The sequence below is a fragment of the Papio anubis genome, chromosome 9 (genome assembly GCF_008728515.1).
Source record: "Papio anubis isolate 15944 chromosome 9, Panubis1.0, whole genome shotgun sequence".
Classification (NCBI taxonomy): domain Eukaryota; kingdom Metazoa; phylum Chordata; class Mammalia; order Primates; family Cercopithecidae; genus Papio; species Papio anubis.
Window position 1 is genome coordinate 45,522,887 of NC_044984.1, and position 15,415 is coordinate 45,538,301.

The following is a 15,415-nucleotide window of genomic DNA, read 5'->3' on the forward strand; positions in this document are numbered from 1 at the left end:
GGGAGGCCTACTGTGTGTTGGGAGGTGAATGATACTCATCTAACCCATCATTTGGTAGTGACCATTGTCTCATTGACTATACTGATGGTCTGAATGTTGTTTCATTGAGGTAGACCTATTTTGTTTTTTTCTGTAAGACTTTTTTTTTTTCTTTTTTTTCAGGAAAGTTGTGGAGCAGAAGTTTAAAGTTGGCCTACACACTTCTTAATAAACTGGGGACCAAAAATGAACCTGTGTTAAAACCTGGAGACAGGGTAATTGGCATTTTGGTTTTAGGGAGGTGGTGTTTACTGTTTTCTAATATGCTAATATTCTAATATTCTGGAGTTTTAATATACAACAGGAAAACTTATATAACTCTTATTTTTGGAAAAATAAAAGTGGTTTGGTTCCAACCCAGGTTAGCCCAATTCTCATATTCCTGGGTTGAAGGAAATTCACATGTCCTTTCCTGTAGCTGCCAGTCAGTAGTCTCTTTAGGTGCTAATAAAAAGAAAGAGAAACCTTAGTCTTTCCAGAAATAAATATTTGAATCTTTAGACAACAAGAAAACAGCAACAAAATTTGCTCTTTGATTTTTTTGTTTTTATTTTTCCTCCTCTTTACAAAATGCCTCAAACACGGACTGGGTGGAGTGGTTCACACCTGTAATCCCAGCACTTTGGGACATGAGGTGGGAGGATCACTTGAAGCCAGGAGTTTTAGACTAGCCTGGGCAACATAGTGAGACCCCATCTCTACAAACAAATTTTTTAAAAAATTAGCTGGGCGTGGTGGCATGCACCTGTAGTCCCAGCTGCTCGGGAGGTTAAGGTGGGAGGATTGCTTGAGCCCAGGAGTTCAAGGCAGCAGTGAGCCATGATCTTGCCACTGCATTTGTGTGGGCAACAGAGTGAGACCCTAACAACAACAAAGCCTCATACATCTTTTAAAACATTTTTCTGTGGTTTTATGTAAAAAGAGAGGAAGATTCATGTTACTTTTAAGAAAAAACTAATTGGGCCGGGCACAGTGGCTCACGCCTGTAATCCTAGCACTTTGGGAGGCCAAGGTGGGCAGATCACCAGGTTAGGAGATCGAGACCATCCTGGCTAACACGGTGAAACCCTGTCTCTACTAAAAATACAAAAAATTAGCTGGGCGTGGTGGCGGGCGCCTGTAGTCCCAGCTACTCGGGAGGCTGAGGCAGAAGAATGGCGTGAACCCTGGAGGCAGAGCTTGCAGTGAGCCGAGATCGCGCCACTGCACTCCAGCCTGGGCGGCAGAGTGAGTCTCTGTCTCGAAAAGAAAAAAAAAAGGAAAGAAAAAACTAATTGACATAGTTTTATTTCTCCTTTAATTTGAGGGGACATTAAACTGTTTTTTTAATTTTTGAAGATATTTTTCCTATTAATGCCTTTCCAAATATGATTACTTTTTACCATTACTTTTCATTTGGAATTCATAGAATGAAACACCAACTACACAATAGACTTATTTTGATTGGGCTTATGATTATGGAATCTCCTAAACTAAGCCTGTTGAAAATACTTTTGCATTGTGACAAAGGGCACATAAAGCATGACTTTTACTTATAAATGTGACACATGAGTGTTTCCTTGTCCTCCTGAACCCTAAGCGGATGATTTTGTGTCTCCCTAGCAACATGGACACTGTGCAGGAAGGAAATGGGTTGTTTAAATGTCTTGTGGAATTAATTTTCCAGAACCCTAGGAAAATTCAAAAGTTTGAAAGCGAACTTCTCTTGGGAGTGAGTTAAGAGTATTTGAAAGCAAAAAAAGGGGAAACAGCCGGGCGCGGTGGCTCACGCCTGTAATCCCAGCACTTTGGGAGGCCGAGATGGGCAGATCACGAGGTCAGGAGATTGAGACCATCCTGACTAACACGGTGAAACCCCGTCTCTACTAAAAATACAAAAATTAGCCGGGCGCGGTGGCGGGCGCCTGTAGTCCCAGCCACAGGGGAGGCTGAGGCAGGAGAATGGCGTGAACCCAGGAGGCGGAGCTTGCAGTGAGTGGAGATCGCGCCACCGCACTCCAGCCTGGGCGACAGAGCGAGACTCCGTCTCAAAAAAAAAAAAGAAGGGTAAACAAGTCTCATGATGTAATTAAGTTTCAAATGTTAATCTGTGAGTATCCAAGCCAAGTAACAAACTCCGCAGTGGTAGTGACTTTTGTGTTTTTGCATTCCTGGAGTGAATTAGGAAAAGTCACTTATCTCTGTGATGTGTTACAGGTGAGATCACAGGTTTGAACTTATTATAGAGGTTTCACGGTTTATGTTCTATTAATGAATTAACTGTATATCCATACGATTTCTGCCAGTATTGCTTACACCTATTACCAAATGCCCTCCTGCTAGAAACATTTGCATTGTTGGGTAAGGGAACAAGGATTAATACAGTGAATTAGAGAGTAAGAAAACTGGTCGGGCACGGTGGCTCACACCTGTAATCCCAGCACTTTGGGAGGCTGAGGCGGGCAGATCACGAAGTCAGGAGATCAGTCGAGACCATCCTGGCTAACATGGTGAAACCCCATCTCTACTAAAAATATTTTAAAATAGCCAAATATGGTGGCGGGCACCTGTAGTCTCAGCTACTCGGGAGACTGAGGCAGGAGAATGGTGTGAAACAGGGAGGCGGAGCTTGCAGTGAGCCGGGATCGTGCCACTGCACTCCAGCCTGGGCGACAGAGTGAGACTCCGTCTAAGAAAAAAAACAGAGTAAGAAAACTGCTGTTGGCCCTAACATGGTGATCAAGTCAATCCACAGTTGTAGGCTCTCTCCAGAGATGTAAGGTTTATTCTTTAATATGCTGTTCTATCTGGAGAGATCCATTACATTTATTTTATTGCCTTAGCCCTACACTAAAGTAAATTGCCTTGGGTTTCCTAATTAACTTAATGCTTAAGATGGTTTGTTTTTTGCTAAATCACCAAAAGGATTAAGTGAAAAATTGTGATGAGGATGAGGATGAATGCATTATAGTATAGTACACAAAGTGTGTAGTATAATCATGGGCACGTCGGAGATCTTTTTAGATGTGTGTGTCTATCTCAGTAACTTAATTTCCTTTCGAGCAGATGGCTGTTAAATAGTTTGATTTATTGTGTTCATGATAAATATTATATACTTAGACAGTGACATTGAAAGCATTAGTATGGTTTTATTCCTCTGTTAAACTGAATGTCATTATGAATTTTAGGTAGCCCTGGTTTACCCCAACAATGATCCAGTCATGTTTATGGTGGCTTTTTATGGATGCCTCCTGGCAGAAGTGATTCCAGTGCCTATAGAGGTACCTCTTACCAGAAAGGTAACATTGCTAAATTTAAGAGGAATGTAGCCTGATGTGACATGGCAGGCATTGGGTTCTTGGATAGATGCAGTCACAACATTAAAAACTCTTCGACCATTTTTGGAAGTACTCAGCTTCACTTTCTAAAAACATGAAATTTGTAGAAAAAGTATTTATTAAATATTTACAAGTTTTATGCAAATAACATATTTTCAATTAAGATAGAATTTGTATAGTATTGTATATCATTTAAAATACCACTGGGGTGAGGCTGGGCACAGTGGCTCATGCCTGTAATCCCAGCACTTTGGGAGGCTGTGGCGGGTGGATCACGGGGTCAGGAGATCGAGACCATCCTGGCTAACACGGTGAAACCCCGTCTCTACTAAAAAATACAAAAAACTAGCCGGGCGAGGTGGCGGGCGCCTGTAGTCCCAGCTACTCGGGAGGCTGAGGCAGGAGAATGGCGTGAACCCAGGAGGTGGAGCTTGCAGTGAGCTGAGATCACGCCATTGCACTCCAGCCTGGGCGACAGAGCAAGACTCCGTCTAAATAACAAACAAATGAGCAAACAAACAAACAAATAAATAAATATCACTGGGGCGACTAGACATGGTGACTCACACCTGTAATCCTAGCACTTTGGGAGGTTGAGGTGGGCAGGTTGCTTGAGCCCAGGAGATCGAGACCAGCCTGGGCAACATAGGGAGACCCCATCTCTACAAATAATAAAAAACTAGCCAGGCATGGCGGTGTGCACCTGTAGTCCCAGCTATTTGAGAAGCTGAGGTGAGAGGATTGATTGAACCCAAGAGATTGAGGCTGTAGTGACCTGTGATCACGCCACTGCACCCTAGCCTAGGCAACAGGGCAAGCAAGACTGTGTTTCAGATATAAAATAAAATATCATGGGGGCATACTTGACTTTCAACACTGATCATTTATAAAGAATCCCACTCTTGCTTCAGAGGCTATAGATAATCCACATTTATAGTAGTTGAGACCTTTTTGTAAAGAGATTTCCTCTAACTGTATCATATGACCTAGGATTTCCATTAGGTGGAAAGTGATGGTGTGATGACGTGTTACTTCTCTGGATTGTAAGATTTTACTTTGACAATACATCAGCCCAACTAAAATGAAGCATATGTAACAGATTTCCATGTTTGAGTGATTTCTCCATGAGCCACTTGATGCTAATTTTGTCATGCAGTTTATTTCTGAGGGCTGATGTCAAAGATGAATGTGGTGGAGGATGTGGATTTATAAATAGAAATTGGCCAGGTGCGGTGGCTCACACCTGTAATCCCAACACTTTGGGAGGCCGAGGTGGGTGGATCACCTGAGGTCAGGAGTTTGAGACCAGCCTGGCCAACATGGTGGAACCCCATCTCTACTAAAAATACAGAAATTATCCAGCTGTGATGGCACAAGCCTGTGATCCCAGCTCCTCAGGAGGCTGAGGCCGGAGAATCGCTTGAACCTGGGAGGCGGAGTTTGCAGTGAGTCGAGATGTGCCACTGTATACCAGCCTGACAAAGCAAGATCTTGTCTCAAAAAAATAAAAGAAGAAATCAGCCAGGCCGCGGTAGCTTTTGCCTGTAATCCTAGCACTTTGGGTGGCCGAGGCGGGTGGATCACTTGAGATCAGGAGTTCAAAACCAGCCTGGCCAACATGATGAAACCCCATCTCTACTAAAAATACAAAAATTAGCCAGGCATGGTGGTGCACTCCTATAGTCCCAGCTACTTGGGAGGTTGAAACAGGAGAATAGCCTGAACCCAGGAGGTGGAGGTTGTAGTGAGCCGAGATCATGCCACTGCACTCCAGCTTCTTGGGTGATAGAGAGGGGCTCCATCTCAAAAAAAAAAAAAAAGAAAAGAAAGAAAAGAAAAAGCATTTCTGAAAGGAATAAAAAACAAATTGATAACATCCCCAGAACTATAGTTGTTGGGATGTAGTATCCTTAATTTGATCAGGAAATCATATGGTTGTTCTTAAATGATTAAGTTGGCAGAATTTGTGTGGTTTCATAATGATACTTGTAAGACGATATTTTAATGGAAATGCTTTAGACTATATCTTTTGTTGTTTTTGCTGCTGTTGTTGTGTAAGGCTTAAATCTATCCCCTTTAATACAGAAAAACAGAAGGAGTATACGGATTTGGTATATCCATCCATTAACTTTCATTGTCAGCTTGGACATTTAGTATCTGTTTACATTATTTTGTTCATACCTGAGTTGCTTTTCTCTTGAATTTTGGGGTGAGGCTAGGGGAAGATAGCCATGTTAGCATTTATTTAATTTGCTGGAAACTAAAAGAGGATCGTTGCTGATTCTTTAATAAAATGGTTACATTTGTCTGATAAGATGTATCATTAGTAATGTCTGGTTAATACTTGATTTGTGCTCAGGAAATGTTTGTATTGTAGAAATTATTTGGAAGAACACATTGTCATTGGATTTTGACAATTGCCAGATATTGGTGGGGCTCCATGAATGTTATCACACACACAAAGTGCCAGAGCATTACTAAGTGTAAGATGTTGGCATGAGTGTACTCACATTTGCTTCCCTACCTATGTTCATTATCATTTCTCCACAGGATGCTGGAGGTCAGCAGATTGGCTTCTTGCTAGGAAGCTGTGGTATTGCCTTAGCTCTTACCAGTGAAGTTTGTCTAAAAGGACTGCCAAAAACCCAGAATGGAGAAATTGTACAGTTTAAAGGTTAGTAATATTGTACCTGAATTATCAGTTAAAAGTTAAAACTGAGTGCTTTAATTAGCTTTTTAATTTAGTAATAGCTAGGTACTTTACATATAGGTTCTATTTAGTTCTCATGTTCTTATGAAGTAGGTACCACTATTATCCCCATTTTACAAGTAGGACACTGAGAAACAGAGAGGTTAAATAACTTGCCCAAAGTCACAGCTAATAAATGACAGAGCAGCAATTTGAACCCAAATCTGTCTGATTCCACAGCCCACACCCTTAACCTTTATGCCGATGGTTGAAAAAAGCTACCACTCTGTACATTAAAGCTAAATGCTACATGTAGAGACAGAGGATAGACCACTAACCTCAGTGGACTTCCACTGCCAAATGGACCTCCCAGTTGTTGAGGTAATGTCAAGGCCTGGAATTAGCATGTGGAACGATTGTACTTTTGAAAGAAGGTATAATTGTCTGGTGATTTCCCACTAAAAACTAATAAAAACTAAGTATGTTATTGATTATAAAATGATCTTAATTTGGTCTCTTGATATTTAAAATGACCAGTTCAGTGTGAATTCCTTCCCTGATGGCTTAGGTAATTCAGTTTTCACTTTGGGTTTGATTTAGGTTGGCCCCGGCTCAAATGGGTTGTAACAGATTCCAAGTACCTTTCAAAGCCCCCGAAAGACTGGCAGCCACACATCTCACCTGCTGGGACAGAACCAGCGTACATTGAGGTAAGCCCTAAGATGTAAAATACGCTTTCAGGCTTTTCCTTTGGCTTCACTTGCTGCCTTTCAAAATATAAAACTAAATTTTTGCAATGTTAATGTTAGAAGATCCTCCTGCTTTGTGAGATTTCCATCTTTTGGCTTGTAAAGTGCCTTGTAGTAGATCTTCTATCTTAATTATTTTGATCATAAATATACATTCAAGAAAATGACAGCAAAAAAAAATGATTCTTCATGTAAGAAAGTTACGGAAGACTTTAGGGAAGTACAGACGTTTAGGAAATGATGTACTGGCAGAGAAATTTCTCTGCTGCTTATTTAGAGAGGTTGGGGATAAGAGAACGGAGAAATGAGAAGGGAAAATAGCTCTGCTTAAAAGAACAGATTAGTAGATGAAAGATAAAGAGCAAGAAGAAACAAATGGCTGGAAGGTTTGATATTGAGGTTGGTGTAGGAATGCAGTTGGCAACATGATCCCATTGAAGGATTAAGCAAATCCAAGTGCACACCAGGTACCAGGCTGAATGCTTTAAGTGCATTTTCTCATTTAGTCCTCACAAGTACCGTATGAGGTTTGGATTATTATTAAACTTGCTTTATAGATGAGGAGACTAAGACTTAAAAGAACTTCAGTAGCTGACCAAAGGCCACATGACTCAAAAATGGCAGAGGTAGACTCAACAGTCAGGTCTAACTCTAAAAGCTGTAGCCTTCACCACTCTGCATCCTGCCTGAGACATATGCTCACTAATTGTTAAGTTAATGAACAGGCAAATCAATAAATTTGTTTTTCAAGATTTGGGGGAAAATCATCTAACGTTGAACACTGTGATGATACCAAGTAGAGAGAACTTAAATAATTTTGGCTATAGAAAAGAGAGGCTGGGAAAATGAGTTCATGCCCTTTGCAGGGACATAGATGAAGCTGGAAGCCATCATTCTCAGCAAACTAACACAGGAACAGAAAACCAAACACCGTATGTTCTCACTCATAAGTGGGAGTTGAACAATAGGAACACATGGACGCAGGGAAGGGAACATCACACACTGGGACTTGTCAAGGGGTGGGGGGCAAAGGGAGGGAGATTATTAGGACAAATACCTAATGCATGCGGGTCTTAAAACCTAGACGACGAGTTGATAGGTGCAGCAAATCACCATGGCACACATACCTATGTAACTTACCTACATGTTCTGCACATGTATCCCAGAACTTAAAGTAAAATTTAAAAAAACCAAAAAAAAGTAGAAAAGAGAGGCTGGGACGAGACACAGTGGTTCACGCCTGTAATTCTGGCACTTTTGGAGGCTGAAGTGGGTGCTCCTGAGGTTGGGAGTTCGAGACCATACTGGCCAACATAGTGAAACTCCGTCTCTACTAAAAATAAAAAAAATTACCTGGGCATGATGGTGCAAGTCTATAGTCCCAGCTCATTGGGAGACTGAGGTGGGAGGATCACTTGAACCCAGGATGCGGAGGTTGCAGTGAGCTGAGATCACACCACTGAACTAGAGAGACTGGATGCAATGGTTCACATCTGTCTGTAATCCCAGCACTTTGGAAGGCCAAATAGGAGGACTGCAAAGAAAAGGAAGAGAGTGACCAGTAGCTCTGAGAGGTGATGGGGTATTATTGGATGCAAGGATGATTGTTTTTAAAGATGGAAGAGATCTGAGTATCTTTAAAAGACAGACAGATAGGCCAGGTAAGATGGCTTATACCTTTAATCTCAGTACTTTGGGAAGATGAGGCAGGTGGATTGCTTGAGCTCAGGAGTTCAAGACTAACCTGAGTAACATAGTAAGACCCTGTCTCTGCAAAAAGTAAAAAATTAGCTGGGCCTGGTGGTATGCACCTGTAGTCCCAGCTACTCAGGAGTCTAAGATGGGAGGATCACTTGAGCCCAGGAGGTTGAGGTGACAGTGAGCTGTGTTCATGCCACTGCACCCTATCCTGGATGACACAGCATGATTCTGTAGCTCACAGAAAAAAAGACAAGCAATTAAAAATACCAAATTTAGTGATCAACTCTCAATCTATGTCATGTCTCAGTGATGACATGGTTCATCACTCGGTCCTCCTTAAAACTCCGGTCACTGGCTTCTTGGACTCCTCTCTCAGTTCCTCTGCCTCGTTAGCCATTCCTTCAGTCATCTTTATTGGTTCTTCCTAAAGGTGGAGGGTCCTTCATTGTATGGCTCTTGCTTAGCTCTCTGGCCTTATTAGAACTACTACCCTCTGTCTTTCTAGGTGCCTGTTATTTTGAATTAACTTGCAGTTTTTACTTGGGATCCTCCTATTGCCCAAAGGACTCTACTAGTGAGTTTAAAGCATCTCTGGGTAATAGGGAGTTATTAAAGGATTGTCAGCAGGAGAGTGACAACAATGAATTTATTATAAGAAGTTATATCTGGATTGGTTGGGTTAAGAAAGGAAATAAGGGCTGGGCGCAGTGGCTCTTCCCTATTATCCTAACACGTTGGGAGGCTTATGCAGGCGGATCACTTGCGCTCAGGAGTTCAAGACCAGCCTGGGCAACATGGTGAAACTCTGTCTCTACAAAAAATGCAAAAATTACCCAGGTGTGGTGGCACATACCTATAGTCCCAGCTACTTGGGAGGCTGAACCTGGGAGCTCAAGGCTGCAGTGAGCCATGATCATACCACTGCATTCCAGCCTGAGTGAGACTCTGTCTCAAAAAGAAAAAAAAGGAGACCAGCTTTACAGTTATTCAGGTGAGCTCAAGCTTATGGTAGAGAGCAGAGAGCAAAGTAGATTGAGCTTCAGATAGTAAGGAAATAGAGCAGGCAGGGCTTAGTTGCTGATGCTGGAGAGGGAGAAGGCAAGACAGACTCCGGTTTCTCACTTAGGCAACTTGGATTGATGGCAGCATCCTTCCCGAAGATAGAAAATACAACAGGAAGAGTTTCCATGGGCAGGGACTGGGGTAAAGAAGGCAGTGATGGATATATGGGTTTCCCAGGATTACTAGACATTCCAGGGGATTAGTTGACTCTGTCAGTCTGGATGTCTCTGGAGGAGAGGCCTGGGTAGAGAACTCGCAGTTACTAGGAATGCAGTAACCTAATGGAACAAAGTGAAAAGAGATGAGGAAGGAGAGCAGAACTCTCAGGGAACAGCACATTGAAGAGATGGGCGGAAAACATGGAGGAGCAATGGGAGAGAGACAGACACACAGAGACAGACTAGAAAAGAGGAGTATCAAAAAAGCCAAGGAAGGAGAAAACATCAAGAAAAGGAGAGTAGTCAAATTTTGCAGAAAGGTTCGATAAGGTATGCAAAATGTCCTTTCCATTTAACCATTAAAAAATTGGGGCTGGTCCCAAGGTAGTGAATTATCTCCATTGATTGTTCACAGTCAGGTACAGATCAAACTCCTGTTCTACTCTTTTTCCCCTTCTCACTATTGCCCTTGGCAAGACTTAACTTTTTTTAAAAGTTGAACTGGGCACAGTGGCATACACCTATAGTTCCAGCTACTCAGGAGGCTGAGCTGGGAGGATTGCTTGAGCCCAGGAGTTCCAGTCCAGCCTGGGCAACATGGTGAGACTCCATCTCTTAAAAGAAAGAAAGGAAGGAAAGTTGATAGTCCTGGTAAAAAGCAACTTGAATGGAACATTAAGGGTAAAAGCAAAATTATAGTTGAACGATTTGGAGGAGCAAATAGACCATTCGTTTCTGGTTCTTCCTTACAAAATTGGGTGCTTCTAATACACAGAGACCGCGTCTTACATACCTTTCACTCTTCAGTGCTGTGCTTGACTTGTATTTATTTGATACTGTGTTTCTATTAATTTAGCTCCAATCACTTGTTTGTTTTAGCTTTTGAGCAACCACTTCACACTGATGACTATTAAATTTTGAAGTCTTTTACACACGTACTTTTGTTGAGCTTTGTCATCCTCCAACCCTATCTTTGTGTGATTTGAGTTTGGGACCCAAGTACATTGCCTTAAATATTCATATTAAACGTGTTAAATTCAGCCCATTATGATGGTTTTTCTGGCTTTCGTTTTTGGATTCTAGTTTTGTCATTTGAAATAACCCATTTTATTGTGTTTCTTATGTTTCTGTTTTTGTTTTCTAGTATAAAACAAGCAAAGAAGGGAGTGTAATGGGAGTTACAGTGTCCCGGCTTGCAATGTTGTCTCACTGCCAAGCTCTGTCGCAGGCCTGCAATTATTCTGAAGGTCAGACCTCATCCCATGACTGCCTTCATTGTTACCTTCAGAGATATGTGACTGTGAGCACAATGCTCAGTGACTGGACCTCATTTAATGACCAAATTCAGAGTGAAGTGTCCCAAGACACATTCTTGGCTTGCTTTTGTTTTCTTCTTTCTCAAAAATATGCTATAGTTTAAAGGAACCAAAATTCTGGCAAACCAAAATGTAAAGCATAATTTCTAGAGTATAGCAATAGAAAACCCTAATTAAAATCATGTTTTTATTAGCTGTGGAATGTCAGGTATCTCCATCTTCCCCTGCCTGTGTAGTGGGCTACCAGCCATACATTTGGAGTCAAAGAAATTCAGCTACCAAAAAGCATAAATTAAAACACAAAAATGTATTCGATATTTTTGAACTTTAGATAGGTTAATACATATTGCAAAAACCACTATTTGCCTCAGAATGTTCTTTGCAATATTAATTTTTTTAGTGTTTTCCCTTTGTAAAATGAAACAGTAAATGGTCATGATGTATTTTTTAACCAGACAACAATGTTGTTCTATCATGAAATTAAATATATGTATATAATGGAAGCAATCAAAAAGCCCTTAAATAAATATTGATTAGGTTATAATATATCCAGGCCAGCATTGTGGCTCATGCCTGTAATCCCAACACTTCAGGAGGCCGAGGCGGATAGATCACCTGAGGTCAAGAGTTCAAGACCAGCCTGGCCAACATGGTGAAACTCCATCTCTACTAAAAATAACAAAATGAGCCAGGTGTGGTGGCTTGTGCCTGTAGTCCCAGCTACTTGGGAGGCTGAGGCAGGAGAGTCACTTGCACCCTGGAGGCAGAGGTTGCAGTGTGCCGAAATCATGCCTCTGTACTCTAGCCTGGGTGACAGAGCAAGATTGTCTCAAAAAAAAAAAAAAAAAAGAAAAAAAGAAAAAGGTAATAATACATTCATATAATGGCTGGGGCATTAAAATTTTTATTTTTGAATATTAAAGATATGGAGAAATTGTTTCAATATATCATTAAGTAGGAACAAGTTAGGTACCAAGTTTTGCATTACATATAGATACATATAGATATCTAACATAACTATCTATATGTAAATATGCCTAGAAGTATATGTGTGTGTATAGATAGAATGTTTAGAGATATATACGTATATATACCAACTTTTTTTTTTTTAGGAAGTATCTTTTAGGAAATTTAAATTATATTTGTCAAACTTCCAAAGTTTCTAAAATAAGCATGTATTCTCTACATAATTAGGAAAAAATACCTCTTGGAAGAAATGCCTAAGTCGCAAGATGTTTCTAACTCCTTGTCTCTGTTGTAACCACATTACCCTATGAGCAGTCCTCTACCCTTTTTCAGGAGACCCTCAAAAAGCCCCTGAGAACTTAGTCATTTCTCTAAAAACATCAAATCAGTCTGGGCGCTGTGGCTCATGCCTGTAATCCCAGCACATTGGGAGGCCGAAGCAGGAGGATCACTTGAGGTCAGGAGTTCAAGACCAGCCTGACTAACATGGTGAAACTCCCTCTCTACTAAAAATACAAAATTAGCCATGCATGTTGGTATATGCCTGTAATCCCAACTATCTGGGAGGCTAAGGCAGGAGAATTGCTGGAACCTGGGAGACAGAGGTTGCAGTGAGCTGAGATCGCGTCACTGCACTCCAGCCTGGGTGACAGAGGCAAGACTCCATCTAAAAGAAAAAACAAACAAACAAACATCAAATCAGTTGTTTATGAGAGGCAAGTGACATGATTTTGCTACTTAACACTAAACATGATTTCTTTGTCTTCCTATTTTTTCTATTTTAGGGGAAACAATAGTAAATGTCTTAGACTTTAAGAAGGATGCTGGGCTGTGGCACGGCATGTTTGCGGTAAGCTACTCGGATTTAAGGCCCTTAGTATAAATTGTGCTTGAGATAAGGCCAGCATGCTGTGTAACTGGAGCATCTCTCAGTGCTTGTTTGAAATTTAAGTCCCTTAAAGGTCAGTAATATTTTCCAGAGACTATATAACCTTTCCATTGGACAGAATGTTTTGAATGACTGCCATGCATAAGCTGCATGCTGCAACTGAAGAAAAGTAACAAGGTAGATGGGGTTTCTTCCCATCAGAGAGGAACAGGTAGCATACTATGGGTGTTAGACAAAAAAGGTGACTTCCTTCCAGATCTGGGCTTCAAGGCAGTTTTTATGGAAGAAGTGACAGCTGAGTTGGACTTTGAAAAATAGGTAAGCTTTGGACATACAGAAATTTTTGTAAGGGGATATAGAGGTAGAGAGAGGGGACACTTCAAGTGGCAAAACTACCTTATATAACATGCCATATAGGTGGAGAGAGAAAAAAAATACAGGGTTACCTGAATTGTAAAGGACCTCAGAGAGCATCTAGTCCCACTTACTTGATACTGCAGGAGCTGGAAAAGCATGGGAAATGAATCATGAGGGAAGAGGAGGTGGATCCCTTTTCACCCAGAACCCTCGGAATCTTCGTTATGTTTACTTTCTAGCTCTTTTCGGAAAGATTTCCCATTTTCTTCTTTATCAGAAGTTAAAAATCCTTTTGAGGAGTTAAGAAGAATCTCTTCTCTGTGATACCAAGTGCAAGATAGGGACATGTGTGAAGAATTAGTTATAAACACCAGTCTTTTCCTGAAACCAAAAGTTTCTCACCAGAGCTAGAAACTTGGAGAGAGAAAATAGTGTCTTGCAGTGATATCTTGGTTTCTTTGGGCAAATTAGAGAGTGAACAAAATGGCTAATCTAAATACGAAGGCTTGGTTATTCTACCAGGCTGGGTCTCTTTGGGGACAGGGTGTCAGGTATGCTTGATTGGAGTGGCAGGAGAGACCCTAAATTGCATGACCCCTCAACACCTTCAGCTTTATCTAGCAAAAAAAAAAAAAATTAACAGGTGTAGGCAGGACCTCCCGTAAGAAACAGGGACATTTTGATTTCTTGCTTTGTGATGCCCACCTACCCCTTTGTGGCATGTGGCAAGTACGAACATGATAAAAGCATTAAGTGGGTTGGAGGGCAGTTTGGCAGAGTCTGTTAACATTTTAAAAGCATATACTACAGCTGGGCACTGTGACTCAGGCCTGTAATCGGCAGCACTTTGGGAGTCTTAGGCAGGCGAATTACCTGAGGTCAGCAGTTCAAGACCAGCCTGGCCAACATGGTGAAATCCCGACTATACTAACAATACAAAAATTAACTGGATGTGGTGGTGCACAACTGTAATCCCTGCTACTCGGGAGGCTGTGCAGGAGAATTGTTTGAACCCAGGAGGTGGAGGTTGCAGTGAGCCGAGATCGCACCACTATACTCCAGCCTGGGCAACAGAGCAAGACTCTGTCTCAGATAAATACATACATACATACATACATACATACGTACATACACCAGTCCCAGCTACCCTGGAGGCTGAGGCAAGAGAATCACTTGAGTTCAGGAATTGGAGGCCAAACTGGGCAACATAGTGAAAGCCTTGTTTGTCTGTCTGTCTGTCTCTCTCTCTCTCTCTCTCTCTCTCTCTCTCTCTCTCTTTTTTTAAAAAGCATATCCCATGTGACAGCAGTGCTACATATCCATATATGGAAATACTTGCATAAGCCCAGGGAAGGGAGTAGGAATGTGCTTCTTGAAACATTTTTTGTAGTAGCAAAAAATTGTCATTAATAGGGAAATGCCTAAATAATTGTGATGTAGCCAAACAATGGAATACTGTGCTGCAGTTCAAAAAGAATTGTGTAGATCTCTTGTACTGATATGCGTAGATTTAGCTCTAAAACAATTTAAATGAAAAAAGCAAGTTACAGATATATATATAATATGATGCCTTTTATGTTTAAAAATACTTATATGTTTCTATGGGAACAAATGTCTATGAAAATGCATTGAAAAAAGATTGGAAGGGTATCTGTCAAATTTGTAACTGATTATCTCTGACGAGGAGAGGAGGGAACCAGGTTGGAGGGTAGGTGTTAAAGGAACTGCAATCTTATATTTAATATTTAAGATTGTTTTCAAAGAGCATGTATTTGAGTATTACTTGTATAATTAAAATTGCTAACAAAATATCAACTCAATTTTAAAATACTAAGTATGTATTTTGTATTGATTACTTTTCTTATTTCTTTGTTTTTCAGAATGTAATGAATAAGATGCACACAATTAGCGTACCCTACTCTGTTATGAAAACCTGTCCTCTCTCTTGGGTCCAAAGAGTACATGCTCACAAAGGTAGTCACCCGCAGCATCTGAGCTTTAATTATGTGACTGTTTGAATTAAGATTTCAGGGATTTCAGAGAATTTCAAATTGCCCTTGTTAGAAACATTTCTATGCCCCTTTCCCTTAACTGTAGAGTTCAGTTACTACAGAATTAGGTACCTTACCTGTTCATCTCACTGTTGTCCTGTCTTAAGCATTGAGATGAATT

At 40.9% G+C, this 15,415-nt stretch overlaps 1 protein-coding gene across 5 annotated transcripts in view; it reads left to right on the top strand.

Moving 5' to 3' along the window:
- Positions 1 to 15,415, top strand: part of DIP2B (disco interacting protein 2 homolog B) — a 248,395-nt gene that overhangs the window by 179,438 nt on the left and 53,542 nt on the right. For 4 of the 5 annotated variants that reach the window (XM_021922328.2, XM_021922329.2, XM_021922331.2 and 1 more), the window contains 7 exons: positions 163 to 254; positions 3,207 to 3,317; positions 5,907 to 6,030; positions 6,646 to 6,755; positions 10,860 to 10,962; positions 12,783 to 12,847; positions 15,124 to 15,217. In XM_021922328.2, the coding sequence (XP_021778020.1) occupies positions 163 to 254; positions 3,207 to 3,317; positions 5,907 to 6,030; positions 6,646 to 6,755; positions 10,860 to 10,962; positions 12,783 to 12,847; positions 15,124 to 15,217 (699 nt within the window). The remainder of the gene's footprint in view (positions 1 to 162; positions 255 to 3,206; positions 3,318 to 5,906; positions 6,031 to 6,645; positions 6,756 to 10,859; positions 10,963 to 12,782; positions 12,848 to 15,123; positions 15,218 to 15,415) is intronic. The other variant, XM_021922330.2, reaches the window with a different exon arrangement.